Source organism: Teleopsis dalmanni, chromosome X (assembly GCF_002237135.1).
Source record: "Teleopsis dalmanni isolate 2A chromosome X, ASM223713v2, whole genome shotgun sequence".
NCBI lineage: Eukaryota > Metazoa > Arthropoda > Insecta > Diptera > Diopsidae > Teleopsis > Teleopsis dalmanni.
This window is the reverse complement of record NC_051848.1, coordinates 22,083,042-22,110,727: the sequence shown is the minus strand read 5'-3', so window position 1 is coordinate 22,110,727 and position 27,686 is coordinate 22,083,042. Positions and strand designations below refer to the sequence as shown.

The following is a 27,686-nucleotide window of genomic DNA, read 5'->3' as shown; positions in this document are numbered from 1 at the left end:
CCAGCTGCAATTATTGTTGTATTTCTTTCCTTTTCTTGCTTACAATGGTGTGGTGCGGAGAAATCAGCACAAAGCAGAATAGAAATCGAGAATTCCTAATATAATCAATATAAATTCACAATACGTAAAAATCAAAAATACACAATAGAGATTTCGTTGCTTTATTATTAATAAAAATATTAATTATAATTATCTGTTATGGTCACATAATGCATAATTTATTATATTATATTATTTCCATACTCCATTAGGAGCTTACGGAGTCTACAAGAGTTTTCCACTGGTTTCTATTTTGTGCCATTGCTCTTAACTCGTTAAACGATTTGCTCGTCTCCTGCTGAATTGTCTTTCTCCAGGTCTGAATTTATTATATATTTTACTTAAATGTATTATATAATTATTAATTAAATTCATAATTTATTACATATTTTAGTTAAATATATTAATTAATTACTAATTAAAATTAATTATAATTATCTGTTATGGTCACATAATGCATAATTTATTATACATTTTACTTAAATGTATTAATGATGTCTAATAAAACTAATTTTGTCTATAAAATCGCTTTCTAATTACTTATTAATAAAAAAAAAGTATGATTATTTTAAAAATAAATGTTTGCTACTAAGGGCACAATAGGTATTTTAGGTCACAGTGCACTACCCCTTTTGAAATAATAATAATGCTTTGGTATACATACACAAATGCAATTAATGTTTTTTTTTGCAATTAACTCACTAAATATGTGACAATTATAGTAAATTCACACTGTCTTATTTAGGCACTTGCTCAGTTTTAATTAGGAAACGTTCACATTATAATGAGCTGATTTATGCAGCTCATACAACGTTTATAATCTTCACTTAATAATATATCACACAAAAAAATTATGTTTATAATTGATATATTAAATGATTTATATACATTTTTTATATCAATTACATATTTAATTAATAAAAACTAAGATTTTATTAGATGTGTTACACGAACTACTCGTAGTAAAACTCGAGTAAAACACAAAGTACCAGATTACGATCTTTAAACAAATTTTCGTAAAACAGCTTTGTGTAAAGCTTGGCGACAAAGGTTGTTTTTAGAAAAACAAAACAGTAGAAAGAGAAGTTAAATATAAAAGCACAAAATACATTTTGAAAGCCTTATTATTTATTTAAGAATGGTCATACCCTTCTGAAATCATTAGTACATATAAACAAAAGAATTGATACGTTTTAAAGAAATATAGTACTTTGTAGAAATTTTTCATGTAATTTATATCTTTTTGAAGCTGCAACCCTGGTTAGTCTATTGCGCTTCAGCAAAATTATTGTTTTTGACATTTTTTTATAGTTGCGTTTTCGTAACTAAACAATAGAACAAAACATCAAAGAGAAATGAAACGTATTGAACGTGTTTTATGTATTTATGAATGTGTTTATTAAATACATATTAAATTGTTAAATGCAATATTTTATTAAGAGCTAAATGCACTATTTTAATTTCGTAGTTAAAAAGCAGTTTTGCATTAAATTGTTATTTACAAACGTACATATCCCATGCTTAGTTACCTTACCATGAAGAACCTTGTTGGTGCAAGTCAGGCTAGAGCCATAATATTTTGGTATTGTTTTGTAGTGCTTTGAAATGCTAATTTTGTAATTGACTTGCTTACAGATATAAACTATTAAGTGTTAATTCTGATTCTATTATTATAAATTTACATACCACAAATATATATTTTAATAATTGAAAATATAAGATTAAATTACACCGCTTCCATCAATGCTTATTTATAAGCTTGCATTTTTCAAAAATCAGTTCACTCTAAAGAAAGACGTGAAATGCGTTTATCAGAATGCAATGCTTCTCTCTTCTTATCTGATCGGGAACCAACTAATGTTCAAAAAAGGAAGAGTTATTTCAATTAGGAGCACAGATTTTGTGACCAACATTCTTCTAATTTATATGTCGCTTTAAAGTAAATTGAAAATTGACTATTACTTTCTCTATCTATTTGATTTAAACCCTAGGAAATTTTTCGTCTTTTCTCAAGATATACAAATGCCATCTATAACTAATCTTACTAACGCCTGCCTATTTTTTAATAAAAGTCAAATTTAGATTATATTTTCAAATATTTTATTTACATTTGATTTCATTAAAAAAGCTTAACATCGAAATTCTCAAACTTTCATAACTCAGATTTGTTTATTCTTATTCTAAATTACAGTATTTAACAATATACATACATACATGTATTTTATTTTGATTTGTCTACAAAATTGTAATATAATATAATTACAAAAATATATTGGCAAAAAGTAGTACTTCACTATATTAAAATTCATAAAAAAACAATTTAAATTTTCTTTAAATTTAAATGCAAAATATTTGTCTTATAAAAAAAAAACAGCAAAATCATGTTCGTAAATGTGCGTCTAGCTTAAGTGGGCAAGGATTGATTAAGTCTCTTTGTATACTGTGCTGTTGAGCGCGTTATGGAAGTGCGTGACCACATAATCATGATAATACATCATAATGCAAAGTGGTTGACCCAGTATGATTGATGCCCAGACAATAATGTTACCCATGCGTGGACCCAAACTGCGTTCAACAAATTTAGATATGGCTGACAGTGGTATTTGACCCATCATACCAAGGAAAGCCCATATTTTATAAGTTTGTAGAGGAACGGAAACCTGTAAAAATAATCAAAAATGTTTATTTAATAAAATGTTAAATTAAAACCACGTATTATAAACATACCAAATACTCATGGAAGAAAGCACTGATAAGAAATACAATTGTAGAAGCTTGCCTAGATGAGTAACCCATTTGTACTACTGGTATATACAAATGTCGTACACACCATCTAAAGATATTCGGAATTTTGAATTTAGCTTGCAAAAGGTTAAGAGAGTAATTGCTTACCTGTGTACGGGCATATTCCATGTGCGCCAGAAGGTGTCGATATTGTTGGCGTTCCACCAATCGCAGTAAAAGTTGCGGTCAGCGAAATGAATTAGTTCACCAATGGCATTCAGAAATGAATGGAACGTTAAGTAGAAAAAGCATAGCCATACCAAATGATTCGGTAACTACAAATCAAGAATCAAGTGAAGTGTTAATCTAAAATAATACATTCACATATATGTATATCTTACAGCCAGTTTTAATAAACGTTCTGTAGCCAAAGCTACATCCATATTCGAAAATGGTATCAAAGAGTTACGCACTGATGGTATAATCCATTGTTGAAACAAACCCATAACCACGTTCACGCCGAAAATCACTTCCAACAAACGTTTGAGTAGAAAACGTTTACGCACGCGTGTCGTTCTGGGGAAATTCAGTTCATAACACAATGTTGGAGCGAAGAGAAAATAAAATATGTCATTGTAACAGAGGTTATCGGGATATTGAACTAATTCGGGTATAGCTTCATCCTTCTCTTCTTCATGATCCAAGTGTCCATTTTCTGTAGTATATGAAATTTAAAAATATTGTAAAGTTAAAATTAATAAATGTAAATAGATTGCTAATTACTTACTCAACTCAGCGACTGTTATGCTAGGACGTCTTTCTCTGGGATTATATTGTTTCATATGATATGTCTGTCGGCACCACATATTTGTTTGCACATAACTCCACAGTTTCAAAAACAAAATGGAATAAAAAAAACAAACTGTTGAAGCCCCCACTGAAAATTACCATAAGTATTTAGTAAAGTTTTTTCAACATTTTTTTTAAATTGAAAACGACTTCTAAGAAAGTAACCATAATAACAACTATGGGCTCTGAACCTATATGCGAAAACCGACAGGCTGTTCTACTTAGCACTATATAATCTCAGAGTGTTCACTAACCGCATGGGGCGGTACGTAGATCTTAGATCAATCATTGAATAATCACGAAGATTATCAGGAATACTCGAATTAATCAGTGAGATGGGCGGGACTCTGCAGAATCCCCTCAGCTATCATAGAGTAAAAGTGCCCAGATGCGCAACTCGGGAAAGGCTTAACATAACTATTTTAATTTAAAAATATATACTTACCTAATATTTTCAAAATATGTACTTACTTAAACTAAAAAGATGTCCTTTTAGATGAATAATCACGACTGGCAACAGTACAACCACAATAATATTGAGAACTTGCACAAACATACCGAGGCCCTCCGAAATTATTTCCTGTAAGATAAAATATATTTTAATATCTTTGTTTATTAACATTTATTTGAATTTAAGTGAAGTTATTAATTTGTTGTTTAACGAGTATTAAATTAGACGAACTATTCGGAAAGAAATTGTTATTGAAATGCTTTTGAAGAGCTTTCTTTTTTGTTATAACGCCGCGTAAAAGGCATTGAGGAAATATTTTGATATAAAAACAGATAATACCGCTTAAATATATCATATTTGATTTTTTATAATGCAATTTAAGTATGCGAATGTTATGTTTTTCTTTTCGTAATTATCTTTTAAAATTTTTGGTTGTTTGATCATTTAAAAAGACCTGCCAAAATGCTTTCGTTTTCACCACAATGCTGAGGTGAAAATTATTGTATTATAAAAATTTTATACGGACTATAAACGAATTAAATAAAATTTGATTATTTCTTAAGACCACTGATGAAGAGTACTTGGCAATACTCGAAACAGCGTTGTATGGTCAGCCAAATTTCAATAAAATTAAAAATAAAAATTTTTGTGTTTGTCCTTTCTTTCTTTCTTTGCTATTCGAAAATTTTCTAAAAAATTTTAAAATATCGCTTCTTCGTCACTATAAAGAAAGCGTAGCTTTACCGGCAACAATAATAAATACTATAAATATTATATTATTATTAATATAACTGTATAATATTTTAAATATTTCTATAAAATTTGCAATAATTTTAAATAAATTGTTGTATGTTATATAGTTTATATAATTTGCAAAAATATTTTAACGCATGGTATATGCTGAATACAAAACACAAAATTTAAATAAAATTATAACAAGTTCCTCAATAATATTTTATGCGAAAATATCATGTAATATTATGCATATATCTTTGAAGTATTGCTATCAAAAATTATTTTACTTTACGATTTCTTTTTTTAGCTAGTCAATTCTTTTTACTATATGGAATTTTATAAATTATATTTTTATTAATTGTATTTCTTTTATGTTGCTTTTCTTTTATGTTGCAATTTCTCAAAATTAAAAATATATTCAAATTTTTATATATTTTTTAATGCATTATTATTATTATTGTTGTATACCATATTTATAACATATATATGGTGAATATGTTTTAAAATTATTATTTCATGTGCTGAAATGCAACCCTGCGCACATTTTTTGACACAACAAATGAGAAATAAAAGAGATTTCAATGTAGAGGAATTGACAGAGAAAAAAAACGGTTTTTACTCATCGCGCGTAATCACGCTGTGCAGTTGGAATTTCATACTCGTTTTGCATGTTGTGATGGTGCTTTGTTGTGAACAGCAGACTTGAATTTCACATTTAAGATAAATTAATTAATATAAGAGAACTATTCGTTCAACAAGAAAGAAATCTAACAATTTAATTATCTTATTGCAATTACTCAAACAAGGAATATGGAAGTAACTGCAGAAAATTTGCAAGTATTAGCCGGCTACTTACAACAGACGCTGAGCTCCGACCCTAGTATCCGGCGTCCTGGTAAGTTGGTTTTATGTTTCATATTCTTATTTATATATATATTAAGTAGTTTGTATATTAATCTGGTTTCGAATTTTGTAGCTGAAAAGTTATTGGAATCTATAGAAGTGCAAAAAAATTATGCGGTACTTCTGCTTAATCTGATAGACAAAGCGGACGCGGATATGACAATACGTGTTGCCGGTGCAATTTCCTTTAAGAATTTCATAAAACGCAATTGGATAGCGGAGGTAAGCAATAAGTGATAGAATGCAGACAAATATTAAAATATAATTATAATTCATGTAGATATGTTTTTAAGAGTGATGGAATAGTTTATAAATAAAACTTGTAAATAGAAAACGCATACCGGCTGCGGTGACGTACGCTGGTGAAATCTTAACGCAGATAATTTTATCTTTTTTTATTTATTTTATTAAGTGATCTTGTAATAATTTATTTTGTTGTTCAGTTGCAAAATGTTGCATTATAGGATCAGTAAGGATGGTATAATATGTGATAATTGCTGGAAACTGTTTTCCAGCATAAATTTATATATTTGGATGGCTGGTTCGCAATGTTAACATAGTAAACTGAAGAGTTGGTTCTAACGCTGGGTTCCAATAGTATTTCTAAAAGCAGGTTTCGTTAATTAATTTCGAAATATTAAAAAGTCAGGGAGATATCTCAGTAGAAATGCAGTAAAGAAAACTGATCGGGATGTTTTAAGCATGTATAATTATTTATAAAATCTGGGGTTTCATATAAAAAATATATCATTTTTTTTATAATCAAGTATAAAAAAAATCAACTGTACAAAAAGAAAAGCTAGAACAGACACAAAAATTACAGTGGAAAAGGCAGGCAACAAAATATGAAAACCGATATTGTCTAATACGTACATATATACATAACATTATCTTGATAATATTTAGTGCAATTTAAAATCAACAAAAACAATGTTTATTCTTTATAATTATGTGTATATATTTTATGATATTATGAACGTTTAGAATAAAAATAGGTGTAAACGTATAATCCACTTCAATGCAAACTTCTTAACATTATTCTATAATGACAAACATTATTATTAATATATTTTAAATATTTCTGCCTTTAATAAACAAGCATTTTATTATTTCAGGATGAAAAAATTCATGAAGATGATCGTGTATTAGTTAAATCTTTAATAGTTGCCCTAATGTTAAAGTCGCCCATTGCAATACAAAATCAACTTAGCGATGCAGTTAGTATAATTGGAAAATCAGATTTCCCAAAGAAATGGCCAAATCTTATTGATGAAATGGTTGAAAAGTTTGCTACTGGTGACTTCAACATGATCAATGGCGTCTTGCAAACAGCACATTCCATTTTCAAGCATTATCGTTACTCATTCAAGAGTCAAGAGTTGTGGGAAGAAATAAAATTGGTATTGGATCGAATGGCGCAGCCATTGACAAATCTATTACTAGCCACAATGGAAATGACTAATGTACACAAGAACAATGTAGAAGCTTTAAAAGTCATTTACGGTTCATTGGTTTTGGTTTGCAAAGTATTTTATTCATTAAATTCACAAGATTTGCCGGAATTCTTTGAGGATAATATGGAGACTTGGATGCCAGCGTTTCATACGTTATTAACTGTTGATGTACCTTGCTTGCAAACGGCAGAGGATGAGAACGCTGGTGTACTCGAGCACTTGCGTTCACAAATATGCTGTAATATTGGCTTGTATGTGAAAAAGTATGACGAAGAGTTTAGGAAATATACTGAAATATTTGTTCCTGCTGTTTGGGAATTGTTAGTTAAAACTAGTTTACACACTAAATTTGATGCGGTAAGTTTAAGTTTGGCCTCACTAAAGTCTCTATATGTTATTTAGCCATATAACTTTAAATTTTTAGCTTGTATCCAATGCGCTGAGTTTCTTAACTGCAGTAGCAGAACGTAAGCAGTACGGAGATTTATTTGAACGTCCCGAAGTACTTGCCAATATATGCGAAAAGGTGATTATACCGAATTTAGACTTTCGTCAATCTGATGAGGAACTATTTGAAGATAGCCCCGAGGAGTATATAAGACGGGATATTGAAGGTTCTGACATTGATACAAGACGACGTTCCGCTTGTGATTTGGTCAAAATTTTAAGTCAAAACTATGAGCAAAAAATATTTAGTATATTCGGACAATATATGAACCTTTTGCTTGACAAATATAAAGAAAATCCAACAACAAATTGGCGATCAAAGGACACAGCTATATATTTAGTAATAGCTCTAGCATCGCGCGGCAGCACACAAAAACATGGCATTACTCAGGTCTCAGAACTAGTGCCCTTGCCACAATTTTGTGGACAACACATTGTACCAGAATTGGAAAGCCAAAATGGTAGATAACGAAAAATATATTAAGAATATTGCAGTGTTTTCAGTAATTGTTTTGTTAACTTTTTAATATAGTTAATGAATTGCCGGTTTTGAAGTCATCTGCTATTAAGTTCATTATGGCCTTCCGAAGCATTTTGGGAGCACAAATATTAGTTGCATGTATACCACATATGATACGTCATCTGCAGGCAGAAAGCGTTGTTGTGCATAGTTATGCGGCGTGTGCCATTGAGAAGATGATGACATTGCGCGGCTTGAATAATGTGGCAACGTAAGTTGTAGCTTTTATTTAATGATATATAAGTATATTTATAATATGCAAAATTCATTCTGTCATTAGCATTGAGAGGCAGCATTTCTTAACTTATTCCAATGAATTTTTGGTTGCTCTTTTCAACACATTAACACTGCCAAACTCTGGCGAGAACGAGTACGTAATGAAAGGTTAGTTTTGTTTTTGTCAATAATTTACATTTGATTTTTAATATATTTTTTTTTAGCAATTATGCGCACATATTCCTTGTTGCAAGAAGTAACAATGTCATATATGGCAATAGCATTGCCACGCCTTACTGAAATATTGGCACAGGTATCTAAAAATCCATCGCGACCACATTTTAATCATTACCTCTTCGAGACTCTTTCGTTAACAGTAAAGTACGTTTAATGAGCTGACGTCATATTTTAAATAAAAATTAAATGATCTTTTTTCCTACAGAATTGTTTGTAAAGCGGAAAAGAATGCTGTAAGCTCTTTTGAAGAAGTTCTGTTTCCAGTATTTCAGGGCATATTGCAGCAGGATATTTTAGAATTCATGCCATACGTCTTTCAGTTGTTATCTCTTCTATTAGAAATACGTGAAGATTTAGGTGTAATCCCCGAACCGTATTGGCAATTATTCCCTTGTTTACTGAGCCCTACATTATGGGATCGTCCAGGCAATGTTAAACCACTAATAAGACTTTTAAATGCCTTTATTAAACAAGGACCAAGCCAAATTTCAACAGATAAATTGGTAAATAAACTGCTTTTTATAATGTTAAGTTTATTGTTGTTATTAAAAATTTTAACTTTTAGAATGGACTATTAGGAATTTATCAAAAAATGATTGTATCAAAATCGAACGATCAGGAAGGTTTCTATCTCATGCAAACCTTAATAAGCCATTATCCTTACAAGGAATTGGAGCCAAATATGCAACGCGTATTTAATTTAATGTTCCATCGGTTATCATCATCAAAAACAACGAAACTGGTGCGTGGTGTTATTGTATTTTTCTCGTTCTTCAGTGCAAAACAAGGGGCAACGACTTTAGTACAATTGATAGATACAATTCAAACTTCTATGTTTGGTATGGTAATCGAACGTTTATTTATACCCGAAATGGCTAAAGTTAATACTGATATGGATAGAAAAATTGTTGCAGTTGGTGTTACGAAAATACTCACAGAATGTCCAGCTATGATGCAACCACCTTATGTTCAAAACTGGTCACGCCTATTACAATCTGTAATAGAAATTTTTGAATTGCCACCTGATCAAACCACAATAGATGGTGATCATTTCATTGAAGTTGATGATGAACCGGGTTATCAGGCAGCTTTTTCACAGTTGAGCTATGCCCAACCAAAACAGGAAGTCTTTTTAGCAGAAATACAAGATGCACGTTTATATTTAGCCCAAAGTGTGGGCAAATTAGCACAAGCACATCGTGGAGAAATTGCAGCGTTAATTGCTACTATGGGCGATAGGCATCAGGAAGCCTTGAAAAAGTACTGTGATCAAGCAGGCGTGGCCATCGCCTAACTCCGCGTTATTTTTATTTAACTATAAACACTTAATTTCTTTATATTTTTTTTATTTATTTAATGCAATGTGTATTTAACAAATTAATTTAAAAAACAAATTTTATAAATTTTATATATTTAACCTCGAATCAAGATCGTAAAAAATATAAATCAGAAATAATTGTTTAAGATTTAAAATCGTAATTAGAAATTCCACATTGCCTGTTAAAAATAGTTTTAAAACAATGTTACAGTTATTCAACAACAATCAAATTGATAATAATAATGATAATAATAAGAATAACTATAAATTCAATTTCAATTTATTTTGTACTTTAACACAGAAATAGAACGAAATATTTTTGGTTAGATTTAAACAATATTAATTAGAACTTAGTACTATAAATGTGTTTAGACTAGCTATTCAAATATGATCGAGCTTTAAGGAGCGAGTTATTTAGCAATGTTTGATCATCATAAGATGTTCTAATGTGATGTACTATTTTGAAATATATAGTAGAACTGTTTAGCAGTATTTTGGTTTTTTAAATAATTATATATATATATTATAATGTCCTGTAATATATATAATTTTTAGGCAATTTGTTATATTTCACCACTTAACGTTTGATTGAAATACATCTAAGAGCTGTGGTTTGTTAATATCTATGTTGCAAACATACGATAGTATATTTAATCTTTTTTTTTTTGCATTGTCATATGCAAATTTTATTTTGCTAACTTAAGTAGCAGAATAAGTGCTACATTTAAATATTAGATCAACAAAAAATAGAATATAAATACTTACCATAGCTAGCCCTTTCTCAACCAATAGACATAACGATATATGTACAACGGAATCTGTAAAATTTATATAATATTATTAGATTTGATATAAGATAGATGTAAACTCTAATCTATTAGTTCCTAATGAATTAACTATTTTTTTTTTTGAGCAGTGTTTTTATGTCACAATCAGTGATGAGCGGAACAAGTATAAAGATACCCATGTTACCAAGAATTTTCATTTTTCTGTTTTTATAAAGATACAAACAGATACGGTATATAACAGTAAGCATCATCGATATAGTTGCCGCACTTCATATGGCATTAAACCGTACCATGTTCTATCGCATCTGTTCCTACGTATCTTAAGGAAGGTCAGATTTTATGTTTGGAAACTTGCTTATTATTTTTATACTTTTCATATATACCTAATATTATTCATATATGTTTAGCTCAGGGTTTAACTGCAACATAAATAAATGAGAAAAGTCCCTATATATATTCTTGTATGTATCTACATACACTAACATATAGCGTCTTAATAAATTTTAATATAACTAGAAGATCTAGGTAAATATAATCACTTAATTACGATGCAGACTTACATAGTATCAAAAAAAGAGATGCGTGTCCCTCGCCTTCGTTTTGGCCACTTAAAAAGAAATACCACTCGATGGGATTAATACGTATACCATATCTAGAATAAAAACAAGATTTTATATAACTGCATGTTACAAGCAACTCACTTGATTTATACTTAAGTAGATTCTCTAGACATAAACGAAAACCACCAATTGTAAGTAATAGAAAACCCCAATTGACTAAACCTGTGAAATTACTGAAACCAGAACTCCATGAAAATAATGAGTCCCGTGGACGATGGCAACTGCAAAGATAAATATTCTAATATAGTACATCATAATCTTTGTTATATTTTGTCTGAGAACTTAAATGTCATTGTTCGAAGTAACTTACGGTTTATCTGGTTGCTTTTTACGTTGTTTCTCTTCTTTGGTTGTAATTTCTTCGGCTCGTGTTACACTTTGTGTACGTCTATATCTCATTTTCTTCTCTGAGCTACCATTGCCATTTTCATCTCTATCGAGCACTTTTCGAAATTGTCGTAAATCTATAGGTATCCCATTTTGATCGAAGAGGTTTGATGTGGATTTACGATTCCGCAACTCACTTAGATTATGCTCTGTGGCTGAAGCTGATCGGCGTAGCTTTTTTATAATGCTTACACCACCATTTTGTTCTTTGGTGGGCATTGTGTCTGATGTGATTAGAGAGAGAGAATATATCTAAAAATGCGAAAAGATTTTAGTTAAAATAAATATATTTTAATTATTTCTATATATATACTACATACAAAAAAAAATAAGTTCTTGTACATATGTACATTGCTTGTGTGCTTAGAAAGTATCAGTTCGATTTTGAAAAAATGATTATAATAAATTATTAAAAAGATGGAATGATCACGGGTTAAGCTTAAAACCGTTAGAAGGTATTTATTAGAAGAAATGCTACAAAAAGTTCAGTGTATATTACCACTGAGGAAAGGGGAAACATAAGAAAATACAAGTGTTAAACAATGTAGTGAACGTCCAGAAATTGAGTAAGCCTAAGTACACAAGTAGCCCAAGTACCAAAGCTCTGTTTGATATTTGGTGAAGGCAATAAAGTGTTAGAACAGCGCAATTAAGAAGAAAAAATATTGAAGAAATCGACAAGCCAGGCATATTAAAAACGAAACACTACAAGACCGTCCAAAAATTAACGATTCGCTCTATAACGTCTAAATTTTTCTTAAAAGAATACGACACATAGGATCAGCATTTATCGTACAATGCATTATCACATTATGAATGCTGTGGATTTTTCCATAAACAATCCATTGATTCCGATTTGTTGATAAACAATATCATATTAAATATATAATTTTGAGATATAGTAAAAAGTATCCTCAAAGTCTCCTTAAATCTATGACCTTCATAAAGTCTCAGCAAAAAAATATACTAGAAGAAAAAATATCGAAATGGTGGAATATTTGTAAAAGACGATGGAATATATATATTATATCTTTGGGTTTTATAACACAAACCGATCTTAAAATGATCTTTAGATGCACAACTATGTTTAAAATACAATATTCTCTAGATTTGATCTGGTCAACAGTTTTAATATGATTTTTAAATTTAGAACTACAGATATAATGTACTCCGGAGATTCACATAGATTTTTAAATCTATGTCGGCTGTCGCATATATTCATGTATTTATTGCATAGAGAAATGATGTATCTGATATTTGATATTGCATAAATAAATTATATATTGTGATACATATATGCACTACATATTTATATATAGTAAATGTGTTATTTATCGGTTTTTATAATTTACCTACGCACTTGATGATAAACGTTTTTAAAAAATGCTTTATATCTTATCCGTTAACTGAAATATAAGTAATTAATTACTTGCAATCTTAGAGAAACAAAAAAATATTGATATACCATTTAACAAAAAATTATTATAAAGATAAATGCAAACAATTCTTTTACTTACGAAGGGTGTTTAAAAAGTTTAAAATTATTCAAAATATTTTTTGTTGCTACTCTCCGACAAAATATACGTTTTAACTCCATACACTTTTCCATCTTCTTTAATTTCTCCATTAAAATATATATTTACAGCGGATATCATTTCTTCATTTGATTAAAATATTTTATCTTGGATCTAAACTATCTATTTATACACTGCGGGTCTAATATGATGAATAAGAGGGATTTTTTTTGTGGTGAGGAGGTGGAATGGTCATCGCTGCAATGGTGTGTCCGACTCTTACTTTGTAATATAGGAATTAAAATATCTCCTTCTTTTCTGCGGGATTTCTCCCACCGGGACCGCTTTCGTATTACTTCAGGGAAGATCCCGTATAACTTGGCCAAGCATGCTATATGCTTTCCGTAAACATGCGTCTAGGATCCCACACCTGCGCTGAATTGGAAAATCATCAGATTGCTCTTCGTTTTAGTTTAGTTTGCGTTCAGGTCTTTCTTCTTCTCTCTTAGCGTGAATAAGAGAGATGTTAATTTATAAGTTTTAGCTATAGTGTTCGCTTAAAAGTGACTGGAATTCCTTGTAACTATGTACATTTTTCAGTGTTTTCTATTTATTTAGTAATATTACATAACGGTTATCAGTCAAGAACATACACTTGTAATTCCATATCCTTCTTGGTTGATAGCATTGGAATTGCTTATTCGGTAAACATTAAATACGATTTGATGCAGGTTTTTAAAGATTTCATTAAAGTAAATTGGTAACACTTAATTTTTACTGTTATTATGGCGTATTACTATTTAAAAATAAAAATTTCATTTTCCCTGGAACTTGATATTTTAAGAACCTACGCGGAGCAACTGTGCATTCCTCATAATCTTCACTGCAGAAGTTGTGGAAACCTGCAGGACAAAAAATTCATTAAACACTTTTTTCATGAAAGCCCGGCTTTGTCGTCCAGCAGAAATAGATTTTTAGAGAGGTAGTTCTGTCACAGTTTATCAGACTATTCATCGATTAAGACGAAAGACCAAATTAATTACTTAAATTCGACAGGATTGATTTAGTCTCTATTCTTTTATTTTAGGGTTTAGGGCCACTACAACCAACCAACCAAATACTTGAAGTTGACAAATGAAAAAAATTATTAAATATAGTTTTGTTCTTTAAAACATTTTCCAGAAAATTTAAAACACTTGTTGCTGTCAAACGTTGCTGTCTGTTCAAATCCAACACTTCTCTTACACCCCTCGACTAGTTTTATATATATTGCATATTATGAATTTTTCTTTAGTTTTTGATTATAAATTAAAAAAAAATTTTTTCTATAGGAAGGCATTTCAAATATTTCAACAAATATTTTTAAAAACAGAAATATTTTTTTGTTTTTTAAAATCTTATCAGGATTATTTTATTTGCTGTGGAAAAAGTATTTGATTTCAAAGCATTTTTTTTATTTAAAATATGTAAACATATTAAGAATGAAATATAGGTACATAGAATATAAAATCAAAAAAATATTATTGTGGTATCTTTTTTTAGGAGACAATGGAAATTCTACTGCAAACTCATTTGAAACTCTCAATCTATTTGATACAGCTTGACGCCCTGCCTCTTCTTTTTCTATCATATTCTATCATATATTAAATATTATTTTATAAAGAATAGTAGATAACATTAGTGCTTATGCAAATCTATAATTTTATTCCATTATTATAAGAAAAAGTATAAAGGTCACTTTTTGATGATTGATTTTAATGAGCCAAAGTTTACTTAGACTGCTTAGTAAGAACATGCTCCCTTTCTTTCCTCACCTGTTTACAAATTTTGTTAATCCTTCTGTATTCTAATGTCTGCCTTTCCCTTGATAAATGGAATGGTTTTTCGGCTTTTGACAGATTTTGCAATCTTAAGAGGTGGTTTTAGTGGGTTTAAATCTCACACTGTTTAACACTTTAGAACTTTCCATCTAACAGAAAAAAAATGTCTAACAAGACCTTAGCAGCAAGTTATATTTAATAGACGTATATAACATTTTCTAAGCCATTCTTTATAAAATATGAAGGGTGGTTTTATACCTATATACTGGAGTTAGTTGCCAATTCGATATATATTTGATGAAGTCTCTCACTTTGGAATGGTTGATTGATTGATTAATTGATTTTTTTTCAAAAGGTGACATCTAAATGTTAGATAAATAGTTTTTCTAACAATATATTGCCCCAACCGAAATCAAAACTGATATAGTTTAGGTAATACTATCTAGTATAATGAAAATACTGTTATGAAAAATTTTATTAAAAATTTATTGATAAGTGCAAAATTTTCCCATATAAGCGCTGATTTATCAGTTAGTTGACATAGTTACTAAACCGGATATTTTCTGAACGACCCAGTTCCTAAATTTGACATATAAACTATATTATTAAAATTTTATTAAAGTAATTATATTTAACGAAAAGACTTGAAAGGACTGTATTAACAAACAAAATTGTGTTTTTATATTTGAGTCTAGAGTTTGTAAATATGGATGGACTGTTGCCAGCAGTTAGAGCATTATGGATTAATAATGTGGAACAAAAACTCACTTTGGGATATAATTCAACTAATAACGGATAACTTTACTTATACCCAATAGATCTATTTTTTTTAGCTTATTGTCGATAAGCTAAAGGAAGCTAGAGGAAGCTGATGCGTTTTAAATCTAATGTTATCACATATTTGATTTTTTTCTTACTACAGGTTATCATCTATTTTATGGTTTCGAAATTAATAGATAATAAAATCCACTTTTCTTTTAACCTTGGTAACCTTACTAACCTATTTGTCGTAAATGGAACATCTTCTAGTACTGCACCTCTTTTGACTTGCAGCTATTTAGCTATTAATAACTTCGCCATAACTCGATGAGTGTTCATTTTTAAAGCGTCGCGAGTTTGAGAATATGTGTTCGAATATGATTCTTTGTAAGAATCTACTAAAAAAGTTCAGTGGTGATGAATCGCACAAACTGATAAGTCGGACCCAATTCACATCACCAAAGCGGATTTCTTGTGTGGCTTGTGGCATCTTTTACATCATAAATCATATATCATCCACATCTATATCTTTAATTTAATGCCAAAAAAATTGATACTCAAGTTGCTGTAATGATTAGAATCGATGGTTTGTGTCACACCTTGCAATGGAAAACCTTTCCACCTTCCTAATATCTTAAGGAAGGTATTAACCTCTTTTGGTATTAAATATTTTTTTATATTAACTTAAAAAAAAAATATAAATATTTATATCATTTACATCAATTTTACATATATTTTATATACATACATATATATATATATATATATATATATATACGGATGAGAAGTTTTATATGAAAGTATTTGCAACAACAATGATATAATCATTCATTAGAATGCAATCATATTGGTACCGCTATACACTTCGATACTGTAATCAAATATAGAAACTAAGATTCCGAATAAATTTTTCTGTATAATATACATTCTTACTTTTTAGTATATTTTCTTTAAATTTATTGTTAAATAAAACAATAAATATTATATATTACTATTTAAAATAGAGCTCATAGTTAAGAATGCTGAAATTATAATATGCTTTATTATAGATGTGTTTGTATGCATGTTTATTGCATTGATATTAAAATTATAATTCTCATATGGTCATATGATATTAAAATAATAATTCTCATATGGTCATATGATATTAAAATTATAATTCTCATATGGTTTTAATTGGTTTAAAATAGAGCTCATAGTTAAGAATATTGAAATTGTAATATGCTTTATTATACATGTGTTTGTATGCATGTTTATTATATTAATATTAATATTAAAATTATAATTCTCATAGGGTTCTAATGAGGCAAACTAAGCCTCATTACTTTAAAATCTATGTTATGTTAATAAATATTTGTACGTTTGGCCTATTTGCATGTGAATAATTTTTCTTCACCTATTTTTAAGATTAAATAAATATTTTGCTTAGATATTCAAACTAACTGAAGTCTGATACATATAAACAATTTTATATAGTTGATAACATTTATATGTATATATATATATATACTGTATTTGAATCAGTTGTATCTTTGTTTCAAACATTAGAGGAAACTTTTAACAGAGGATATGCTTAACTAAAACTTATTGTGAATTAAGGATTCTAGTGAAGACTATTTTTCTTAAACTTAGAAAGATTAAAGGTATAAAACATACATATGCATACATCCTTTTTATTTCTGGATCAATAACCTGCTTCCAGCATTTATGGGATTTGAAACAATTTATTAAAGATATTGAACGGATTCAACAATTGAATGATTTTTCTTGATTAGAATCTTCCTTAACACTCTGTTCCTTGGTTTATATAGAGGATATACCCGTCCAATGTACGTTTCGTTTTATTTTTGGACTAATATATTTATCGTGGATTTTGTGTCATTTAGTAATTTATTAACATATTATTGAATCTTGAATCTTTTAAATGGTATGTAAAATAAATAAAAATTATAATGCAAAGATTTTTTCACTTTGCAGGGCAATTGATACATTATTTATATATTCATTATCACATATCTGCTAAGAGCATTCTTAATTCCTTGAGGTACAAAAATACTATGAATTTTTTGGACTACTAATTTTGCTATAAACAACTTCTTGGAATTGATAATTACTCAAAAGTATTTTGAAGATAAAAAATTGTTGAATCAAACTAAAAAGGAATGAAAAGAATAAAAATGTCCTTGAATTAAGTCAAGGTTCAATACACCAAACTATATAAGTTGATTTTGATGGAATCCAAGCGTTGCATCAACCAACATCGTCAAATCGTCAAACCACAAAGTGTGGCAATTCCAGTGGCAGTCGGTCTGTTGATTATATCTGCGGTTTCTGTTGCAGATGGCGATGCTTCTCTGAGAGCATTTCAGTACTTCTCATACACTCCATGAAGTTGTTTTTTCGTATTTTAGAAATGTATTTTATTTTCATTTTTTCAAGGCATAAATTAATTTGAACCAAATAAACAATAAAAATAAAAAAATAAATGAAAAATATTTACTGAATGCAGTTCAATGCACGAAGCGAATGAATTCCATTTTTATCTTTTATGACGTTTTTGGTAAATATTTTTGTGGACATGAATTTTGAAATGAAATCACTTTAATTTTATCAAAAAAAAAAAAAAAATTTTTATATGAGGTATTGTATAAATAAAAATCTTTAATTATGCTGAAGGGTACAGAAAAAGATATTCAAAAATTTTTATAATTAAAAATAGAGTATTGTGTTTAAAGTACAGCTTCTTTAAGAGGCAGGTATTGTAGAGATTGGTCCCATTTCCTATTGATTATCTTTATATCTAATTATCTATTCTCTAAATATTAGAGAAATTAAATTATAAAGTGTTCAAGAAATATATGCGCTCTGAAATATTACATATTTGCCAATACTCGAAACAGCGTTGTATGGTCAGCCAAATTTCAATATTTGAACTCTTTCGAACTCTTTTAATTTTTATTGTTTTGTAAGAATACATACTACTACTACTACTATCACTATTGTCCATTTCCCCCAGTTGGGCATAGGACCTCAATAATTCTTCTAAATATCTGACTTTATTTGGTGCTTCCTCTGTAGATGGCGTGCCATGTATATCGCGCTTCAGCTAGCCTCGCTCTCGGTTATTTAAGCGTATGACCTCTCCATTATGTGTTGCTTTTTAAGTCGTTTGGTTTAGCCGAGCATTTGTTGATCCGAGCATCAACATCTTCATCAGCTCCGTTCTAATTTGTCACAATGTTTCCCATGTAGGTAAAATATAATACATAATCAAAACTAAAAATTAAAAATACTTAGATTTTATCAACTATTAAATGGTTCTAGTTTATTAACATACCTATATCATATAACTACGACCAGTTATGCTATCTTCGAGGGAAAGATTAAAAAATTTTTTTTTGAAATCTTCTCTCTAAGCGATATGGTTGCTGTTAAAAAATTAGATATTTTCCAAGGTAAACAGTACTTTCAAAACACACATATTTGTAGTGAGACCATCTACCTATATCCAATTATATTTATCAGTAAGACAGATGTATCCTAAAAATTTCACGACAATTGAACTAATAAGAGTTGAGTTATTGTGTCACAAATGATCATGTCTTTCGATCACGGAATGATTGGATGCCCTCTCCGTTCACAAACCGTTTTATTTTCTCCTCTAAATGCATTTCTAAGAAAGTTGAAAGTTGCACATATTCAAATCATGTAAATTTTAAGAGTTAAGAGTTGACCCAATTTAGAGAAAAATAATGATAACACAATAGATTCCCACAGTAAGGGGATCAGTAAATGTGTTGGAAAAATTGTTTTAAAACTGTAGAAGACATGTTCCTCTGTCATGAGAAACGTGTTCTATGCAACTGCCCAGTGACAGCAAGACGTGAACTCGACTACCTACGAAGCGGGATCTTAGTCCCAAACCAATTACAAGATTTATAAATAGGCTAGAATTGTTTTACTTGGGCTTTTAGGCACACGACAAATCTTTTTGGTCGGGGTGTATTCAAAGCTTATTATTTAATAATAATAATAATGATATTTTATACCATAGCATCTCCTTTCCTCCCTTGAACTGTTTCATTTATTTGTCACTGACTTATGAAACAGTTCTCGTATTTCATTTAATGTATCTCACAACAATGCAGAATAATTCGGTTTTATTGAAATGCGTGTATGACATGCAGATTTACTAGATTTACTGTTTCAACAATAAACTACGTCACCCAGTGGAAATTTTAATACATGACTATTATTGCATATTATATTTATATTGACAATTATGTTATATATTGAAATAAAAAAAATTTCAACTTTGCGCGAACTTTGCAACCAACAAGAAAATATAAAAAATTGAACAAAGGAAAATTACTGCGATATCTTCCCAAATGCGATCAAGTTTTTTATGACTCACATTACTTTTGCGGTTACGGAAAGAAGAGCAGATGTAAACCATTGCCACCTTTAACAATATTGGCACGTAGGTTCATCACAAAGTAAACTATTGTAAATAATACCTTATACGAAATATATATCACAGATATAAATGTGGAAAATTTTAGCATTTTGTGATGAGAATGTGTAGCAAATCGGATCACTCTAATCTATCTATAAATCGTAATGTTGGGTGTGAGTTGAATGAGGAGATGTTGAGTAGAATATTGAAAAATCCTAAGAGTCATATATTGAAAAGTCAAAGTCATACCTAGTGCTTATCCATCTTATAGATGGGTTGCTATGCTAAAATTACTACACCATAGTGTGCTTAGATTTTGATCTAGAGGTACTGATCATGAGAATAGTATATAAGTTTCAACTAGGATTACTTTGAGATATAACTATTGGTTGCTTTTTAGTATAAAGTTACAAAAGGTTATAATGCTAATATATCAAAATATGGCAAAATTAGATATAGTTTCCTTTAATAGCAATACAATCATATTACAGCTTCTCTAATATTTCAGTATGTCTCATAAAGGTTTAGCTTTTTCCTTGAAATAGTGGTTTGTAGTGGTTTGATGTCTTTTATATTGAAAAAAATATGTTTTTCTTTGAAGCATTTTTTTCAGGTTTGCGTATAACTATTTTATTTTTTTTATGACAATAAAAATATATTTATATTTATATATTTTTTTATTTTTTATTTTTTTATTTTTATTTTTATTTTAAAATTTTTTTGAAAATGATTTCTCTTGAATTTTTTATAAGTTCATTATTAATTAAAAATGATATAATAAATTAGTTATTAACAAAAAATAATTAGTTAATTTTTCTTATGAGAGAAAATCTATTTCAGTTAGAGAAAGAGGTAAAAGTAAGGATATTTGGAAAAAAAAAATTAAAACAAATATACAATAAATATTTAACATTACTTATAGCTCTTCCATTGCAATTTATAAAGATTTAATTTTTATATACAAGCCAATATCTGATTATCTCAAGAATTGTATTTAATAAGCTATAGTCGTTTTATTTTTAATTTATATTATTTTTAATTTTTCATTATTAATTATTTTATTAAAATTATTTTTTATTATATGAAAAAGGCTTAGCAAACAATTTGTACAAAACAAGTTCAAAGATTGATAAGTAAAAATAGATTAGTTTGATAATTACTTTTTATAATGTTCAAAGATGTTCTCTTATTTGTCTAAATTCAGAGCTATTTTATTTATTATTGACGTATTTTATTGTTATGCAATTTTATTATGGGAACAAATTTAAACAAATATAGTTTTTATGGTCTTTCATAGGTCATAAACCGAAAATAGATTATATTAAATTTTAATAAGAATAAACACTACCAAAAAGTTTACTTTTGGACTTTCAAGTAAACTATGTTTTCATTATTCGCACTTTGAGAAGGGAAACAATGAATTTATTTATTAAATAATAATAATTTAAAGATATAAATTAAAGTCTATATAAGAAATTGTTGAGCCTTCAGTTGACTTGAATATTTAAGTTAAATTATAATTTGTTCCTACAAATACGGGTCAAAGGCCATTTTCATGCAACCAGGTTTTTCGCACAAGTTTATATTAAAATTAGTAAAAGAATTGGTTTTGAAATAGTGAATTGCTATTACTTAATAGAAAAACAATTAGAAGCTTCTGAGAATTATAATTTTAATATCAATGTAAAAAACATGCATACAAAAACATATACACATAATAACACATTTTATTAATTCAATATTTTTAGCTACGTGTTCTATTTTAAACAGTAATATATTAAGTTTATTGTTTTAGTTAACAATAAACTTTAAAAAATGCATTAACATATAAGAATGTACATTATATAGAAAAATGTATTTAGATGATTAGTTTCTATATTTCGTTACAGGTCGAAGCTTATAGTGTTACGAATTTGATTTAATTCCAATAATATTACCACACAAGTATGATAAAAAAATGATTCTATCATTATTTTTGCATTATATATAGTGTAAACACTTTTATTTAAAAATTTGTATTTGTATATATATACATATGTCAAATAATATAAGAAATTGTTGAGCCTTCAGTTGATTTGAATATTTAAGTTAAATTATAATTCGTTCCTAGAAATACGGGTGAAAAGCCTTTTCCATGTAACAGAGTTTCTCATACAAGTTTATATTAAAATTAGTAAAAAGATAGATTTTGAAGCAGTGAAATGAAGCTATTTATTTGCAAAGCCATTAGAAGCTCATGAGAATTGTAATTTAGATATGTATGCAAAATGATTATATATAAGTGTATGTGTTTACATACACGCACATGTATACAACAAATATACTTGTGTAAGTAATCAACACAAATGTTTAATTTATTCTATTATATTTTGAAGGGATTTATTTGATTGTTCGGTGTAAAAATAAATTATTTGTTCTGAAAGTAACTGAAGAAAATAGTTATTAATGTCGTTTCGTATATATTAATTAATAGTGGTAATTAACACCAAAAATACTATTGTGAGTGCTTACTTCTTAAAAGAATCATATGTATATGCTTCAAGATAATGTAATATTTGTATTATTTTTTTTACAAGTGAAAGTATAAATTATTATTAAATAATAAAATAGTTTTTAAGCCCTTTAAAAAAATTTCTGTGACGTGTAGAATACCACTTGTTCTTTATCCACATTTATTAAGAAAATTTTTAAGTGCAAAAATTTAATTACTTTTAATTAAGTGAATACGGTTCAAATTTGATTGGGTTTAATTCCAAAAACCTGCAGTTCAACAATTTAATGGGGACTTTTAAACCAATATATGTTTCAAACACAATTGATGATTATTTGGCGGTATCCGAAACAGTTATTTGGTCAGACCAATTATTTATTTATTTAATAAGCCATTATTTTATGAAAAATAAAAATGGTCTTAGATTGGGCTTGGTAGTTATCGTTTGTGTTTTTTATTTCTTTTCAAATTAAATGTTGTACGTCCATTTTTTGATAATGAATCTTGAACATTTGAAGAAACAATCAAATTCAGTTGACTATATCTTTTAGCTGCACTATAAACTGAACAATCTCAACTAATTTATAAATATATTCATTCGAATTTAGGTGTGTGATGAAAGTGGATATTATTTGACATCTTTAAAGAGATCTATTCAGATTTAAATATAGTTAACATTTAAACTGTTCGTTCAGATACATTTGAAAACTTATATACTATAGTTTTATGTTGATAGAATTTCGTCAAATTGGTTTTATGGATAACTATACGTAAAAGAGTCATATGTTGTAGTTGTGAACAAACAGATAAGAGTTATAGGTAAGTGGTTTATTGGTGGGGTTTGATTTTAGTATGTAAGAATTTTCATTCCCTGTGTGTGAGAAGAACTTTTCAAAACCATAAATATATACCACTAATATCATTGCAATTATTGGCTTTCTGATAACAATATTTCGTCCTATTGTAGAATCAAAAATATATAAAAAATCTAAAACGATTACCAAAAATATAAGCCATAAATATTTTTGGATAGTTAAAACTAATATGGAGACGGTATGTATTCCAAAACTTTTACTTTCTTTTACGAATCAATTTGTTTGTGATTATTTAAAAAAAAAGAAAATTATGTGTGGTCTGTGGTTATCAGTTTTAGAGTGTTGTTTACATTACTAAATTAAGCCAAATTTTTTAAAAATATTTTAAGCAAGAATCTGATAAGAAAAAATAAAATTTTATTAGACTAAATGAAATTTAAAAATGAAAACCATTTATGTTATTAAAAATTGTAAATAAAATTATCTTAGACAGACCATCAAAAATAAAAAATAAATTAAACAATTATATACTTCTTAGAGGAAGATAACTGTCACAAATTTATTAATTAATAGTACTATAAAATTGAATTGCGTATCTCAATTAATGGTAATTAAAACTATATAGTTTCTGTAGTACCTCGTTAAAAGTGAATAATGATATGATTTTGAAGAGTGTAAAATTAGGTATATGATGAGCTTCAGAAGAAATTCATCATCAAATACTCAAACCATAGTAACATTAATATTTCTGCTGACAATTTCACGACTTCAGATAATCACAATAATCAAAATAATCATCAAAATCATCATAATCATATAACATTATTACGCTCTAACAAAAAATATTACTATTATTAACTATTACATGCACTTTTGACATGAATTAACTTAATATAAACGATTTCATTGTTTGAAAAATATATATTTACTTATTATATCATTATATGTTTACTCTTTAGATATAATTAGATATAACAAAATAAGATATCTAAAAAGAAAGAAAGTGCTGGCAGTAGAGAGCTTCGATTGTTGGAGTATGCAAATCACAATTTAACAACAAAAAATTAATGTTTAGATAATATAGTAAACTAAATAATTTAATGTTAGTATGAACAAGCCATGGGTTAGCTAGTTTTAGGTTAGATTAGTATTGGAGCAGTTGAGAAAGGAACATTCCAAACGTAACTAAGGTGTCGAATTTCTACGAAGAGCTTTTAAATTAATTCAATATTTGCTGCCATAGGCGGAGCTAGACGACGGGAAGCCGTATAGACTACAGAATATATTTGTCTTTGATCAGAAAAATTTCTAAGGTAGATATTACGGATATAAGGAGGTGATATAGGACCACCGCCGAAACCAAAGAGCTCTTGAGCGCTAATTGACCTCCTCTTAGCACAAAAGTGGCTCATAGAGCCTCCTATTAGCCCATAGATGATGTCGAAAGATTTGAATATCTCGGTAGTACACCACCAACTGAAGGTGGAACAGATGCAGATATAAATAAAAGAGTAGCGAAGGCTACTGGTATCTTTTCCGGTCTCTCGCGTGTGTGGTCAAATAAAAAAAAAAAACTAAAATTGAAATATTTAATTTCTGCGTCAAATTAGTGTTAATCTACGATAGCGAATAGATGTTTACAACGTATAGTCAGTATTTGGTGACCCCGTACTATAACTAATGCTCGTTTGTGGCAAATATCTAAACAAATAACTATTGAGAAAGAAATAGTGCCAGTAAATACAAGTGGATTGGACATTCCCTTTCGGAAGGACGCAAACGAAATAGTACATGTAGCCCTACAATGAAACCCCCAAGGTGCAAGAAACAGAGAACGCTCCAAGATGACATGGCGTAGAAGCGTTAATAGGAAAATGAATAAAACATATAATGAGTATAATTTTAGATATATGTTTTCGCACATTCAAATGTAGTATTATACTTAAGTATAGATATCCTTCCTGTACTGTAGACATAAAGGAAAATCTTCAACTTACATTAAATCCAACAGCCCGGTAAGGTTTTATTTCAAACACACCTATTTACAAGGTTATATCCAGTGAATTAATTTTAAAAAATAATTAGTCGTTCTTATAATTGATATTATTTAGTTTCTTATTGTTTTAATTTTATATTTAAATTTTTCTGGAAACTAAAATATTTTTGCAGATTTGATTTTTGTTAGCCCACGTAAAGTTTTCAATATTTGTTTTGTTTGTCTGTCTGTCCGATCAGGATTTTTTTTAATAAAACGATAATGATTATTCACTCTTATCACTTTCTTTATTTAATAATTTTCATTTATTATTTTTTAAGTATCAGAACAGTCTCACTATTATCGTTGCAACCATATTTCGGTGCCAACATTGATTATTTGACATTTCACAGATAGCATTTCACCGCGACATCACGCCGAGCCGTATTGCTAAGCATAATTCAAAATATTATAACGAACTTACGGATTATTCAAACTTTTTTTTTCAGTGCATTTATTTATTATCTTTAAATAATCACGTCTCATTTTTTAGTATTTAGAATTATTTAAATTGGGTTTAAACTTGTCAGAACATTAATTTGAATATTTATTCTTATGAAATAAGTTCATTATATATATATTTCATACATTTTTAAAAAAAATTTAGAGAGGTTTTGAAAAATAATGAAGACAAATAATTCCAAAACCACTGATGATGAGTATTTGGCAACACTCGAAACAGCTGTATGGTCAGTCAAATATTCTATTAATTAAAATAATAAATAATACAAAAAAAAAAATTATTTTGTTGTTGTAGTTCACTGCTTTTCGAAACCTCTCCACCAAATACGCTAGTTTCTATTAAGTAAAATAGTGACTATTTGGTCATAACTAACGTTAAATTGCAACTTTAAAAAAACAGTTGATAATATTTATATTATGACTTAATTAAATATTAATTAATATGTATAAAAATTTATAATGTATAATATAATATAAAATATATAATTAATATAATATATATAATTGATCTATTAAAAATATTATATATTTTGTTCAAGAACAAAAATTCAAATGTAATGCCATGAAAGTATACTCCAGAGATAAACATTTTTATTGGGAATCGAAAGTCTTGCACATTTACTGATTATTTGATTCAATAGTTCAAGATAAGATCACAAATGGTTCATACCCATTAGCACTTTAAGTCTGGACAGTTGTAAGCCCTATAAAGTTATTGGTCGCAATATAAATAAGAACAGAATGATATACGAAACTTTGGTATAAAATTGAAAAATTATAGTTAAATTTCTAATACAAATCCACAATATCTCTCCATACCTTTTCTCAATGGGACTTATTCAAATCCTTATATTAACTGAGATACCGATTGTGAAAAGTTTGTATAAAACATAAATATTAGTATGTAGTTACTTGAAAATATAATTATTTCATACTGACAACTGATGAGATACAATTTTATAAAAATAGAAAATATTTGAGAAACCTACATTTGAGGCCTTTAGTTGAAATAACGAAAGACCTTCACATTATTTATGTATACCAAGAATCTATTGTATTATTTTAAATTAAACGCTGTATAATATGTTATTTCGTATAATTCGTATAATTGCTGAACACTGAACTATTATCGTAGTCTTCATTTAGTGCATAATTCTTAGTGGTACTAATTCTTGAGACAGATTTTTTTAATATTGTTTTTGCATACATCCTGAAAAGAACTTGGACGTACATTTACTGAATATGGTGGTACATTTGATGCATGATCAAAGTCATACATTACATGACTTATAGTCATTAGAACTTAAAGGATATACACTAGAAACGAACTGGACTTCATCAGGAAAACAGTGTTAAATTTTTTACATATACTTTCTAAAGTAATTATAGCTATAATAACGAATTAAATTCACAAATCATTTTTTAACTCTTTTTAAGGATTGCCATTTAAATCTTACTTGAGTATATCGTAGATAGTTTCTAAGATATGTCAACATTTCACACTGATGAGCAATAAGTTTAAATAAAATTTGAGTAGATAGTAAATATTTCCTAAGATATACGTTATCATTATATACAGCTGAGTAATAAATAAGTGATTAATGTGATAGATAGTACTATCTATCACAGTACTATGTGTACTTCAC

The 27,686-nt window shown here is 28.3% G+C and overlaps 2 protein-coding genes across 2 annotated transcripts in view; one reads left to right on the top strand and one right to left on the bottom strand.

Annotated features, from left to right (window-relative positions):
- Window positions 1-2,148: 2,148 nt before the first annotated feature.
- The window catches only part of LOC119662713 (diacylglycerol O-acyltransferase 1), a 36,008-nt gene continuing 10,470 nt past the window's right edge, over window positions 2,149-27,686 (bottom strand). Inside the window, exons 2-11 of the mRNA XM_038072407.1 lie at window positions 11,612-11,940; window positions 11,394-11,522; window positions 11,242-11,333; window positions 10,659-10,711; window positions 4,084-4,192; window positions 3,551-3,700; window positions 3,165-3,478; window positions 2,932-3,098; window positions 2,767-2,872; window positions 2,149-2,699 (exon numbers count right to left, since the gene is read on the bottom strand). Of these exons, the coding sequence (XP_037928335.1) occupies window positions 2,463-2,699; window positions 2,767-2,872; window positions 2,932-3,098; window positions 3,165-3,478; window positions 3,551-3,700; window positions 4,084-4,192; window positions 10,659-10,711; window positions 11,242-11,333; window positions 11,394-11,522; window positions 11,612-11,907 (1,653 nt within the window). The 5' untranslated portion in view covers window positions 11,908-11,940 and the 3' untranslated portion in view covers window positions 2,149-2,462. The remainder of the gene's footprint in view (window positions 2,700-2,766; window positions 2,873-2,931; window positions 3,099-3,164; window positions 3,479-3,550; window positions 3,701-4,083; window positions 4,193-10,658; window positions 10,712-11,241; window positions 11,334-11,393; window positions 11,523-11,611; window positions 11,941-27,686) is intronic.
- Window positions 5,374-9,948, top strand: LOC119662712 (exportin-2). Its single transcript, XM_038072406.1, has 9 exons — window positions 5,374-5,693; window positions 5,775-5,923; window positions 6,817-7,512; window positions 7,580-8,063; window positions 8,135-8,333; window positions 8,403-8,506; window positions 8,563-8,719; window positions 8,781-9,078; window positions 9,141-9,948. The coding sequence occupies exons 1-9, from the start codon at window positions 5,609-5,611 to the stop codon at window positions 9,867-9,869; spliced, it is 2,901 nt and encodes a 966-aa protein (XP_037928334.1). The 5' UTR covers window positions 5,374-5,608; the 3' UTR covers window positions 9,870-9,948.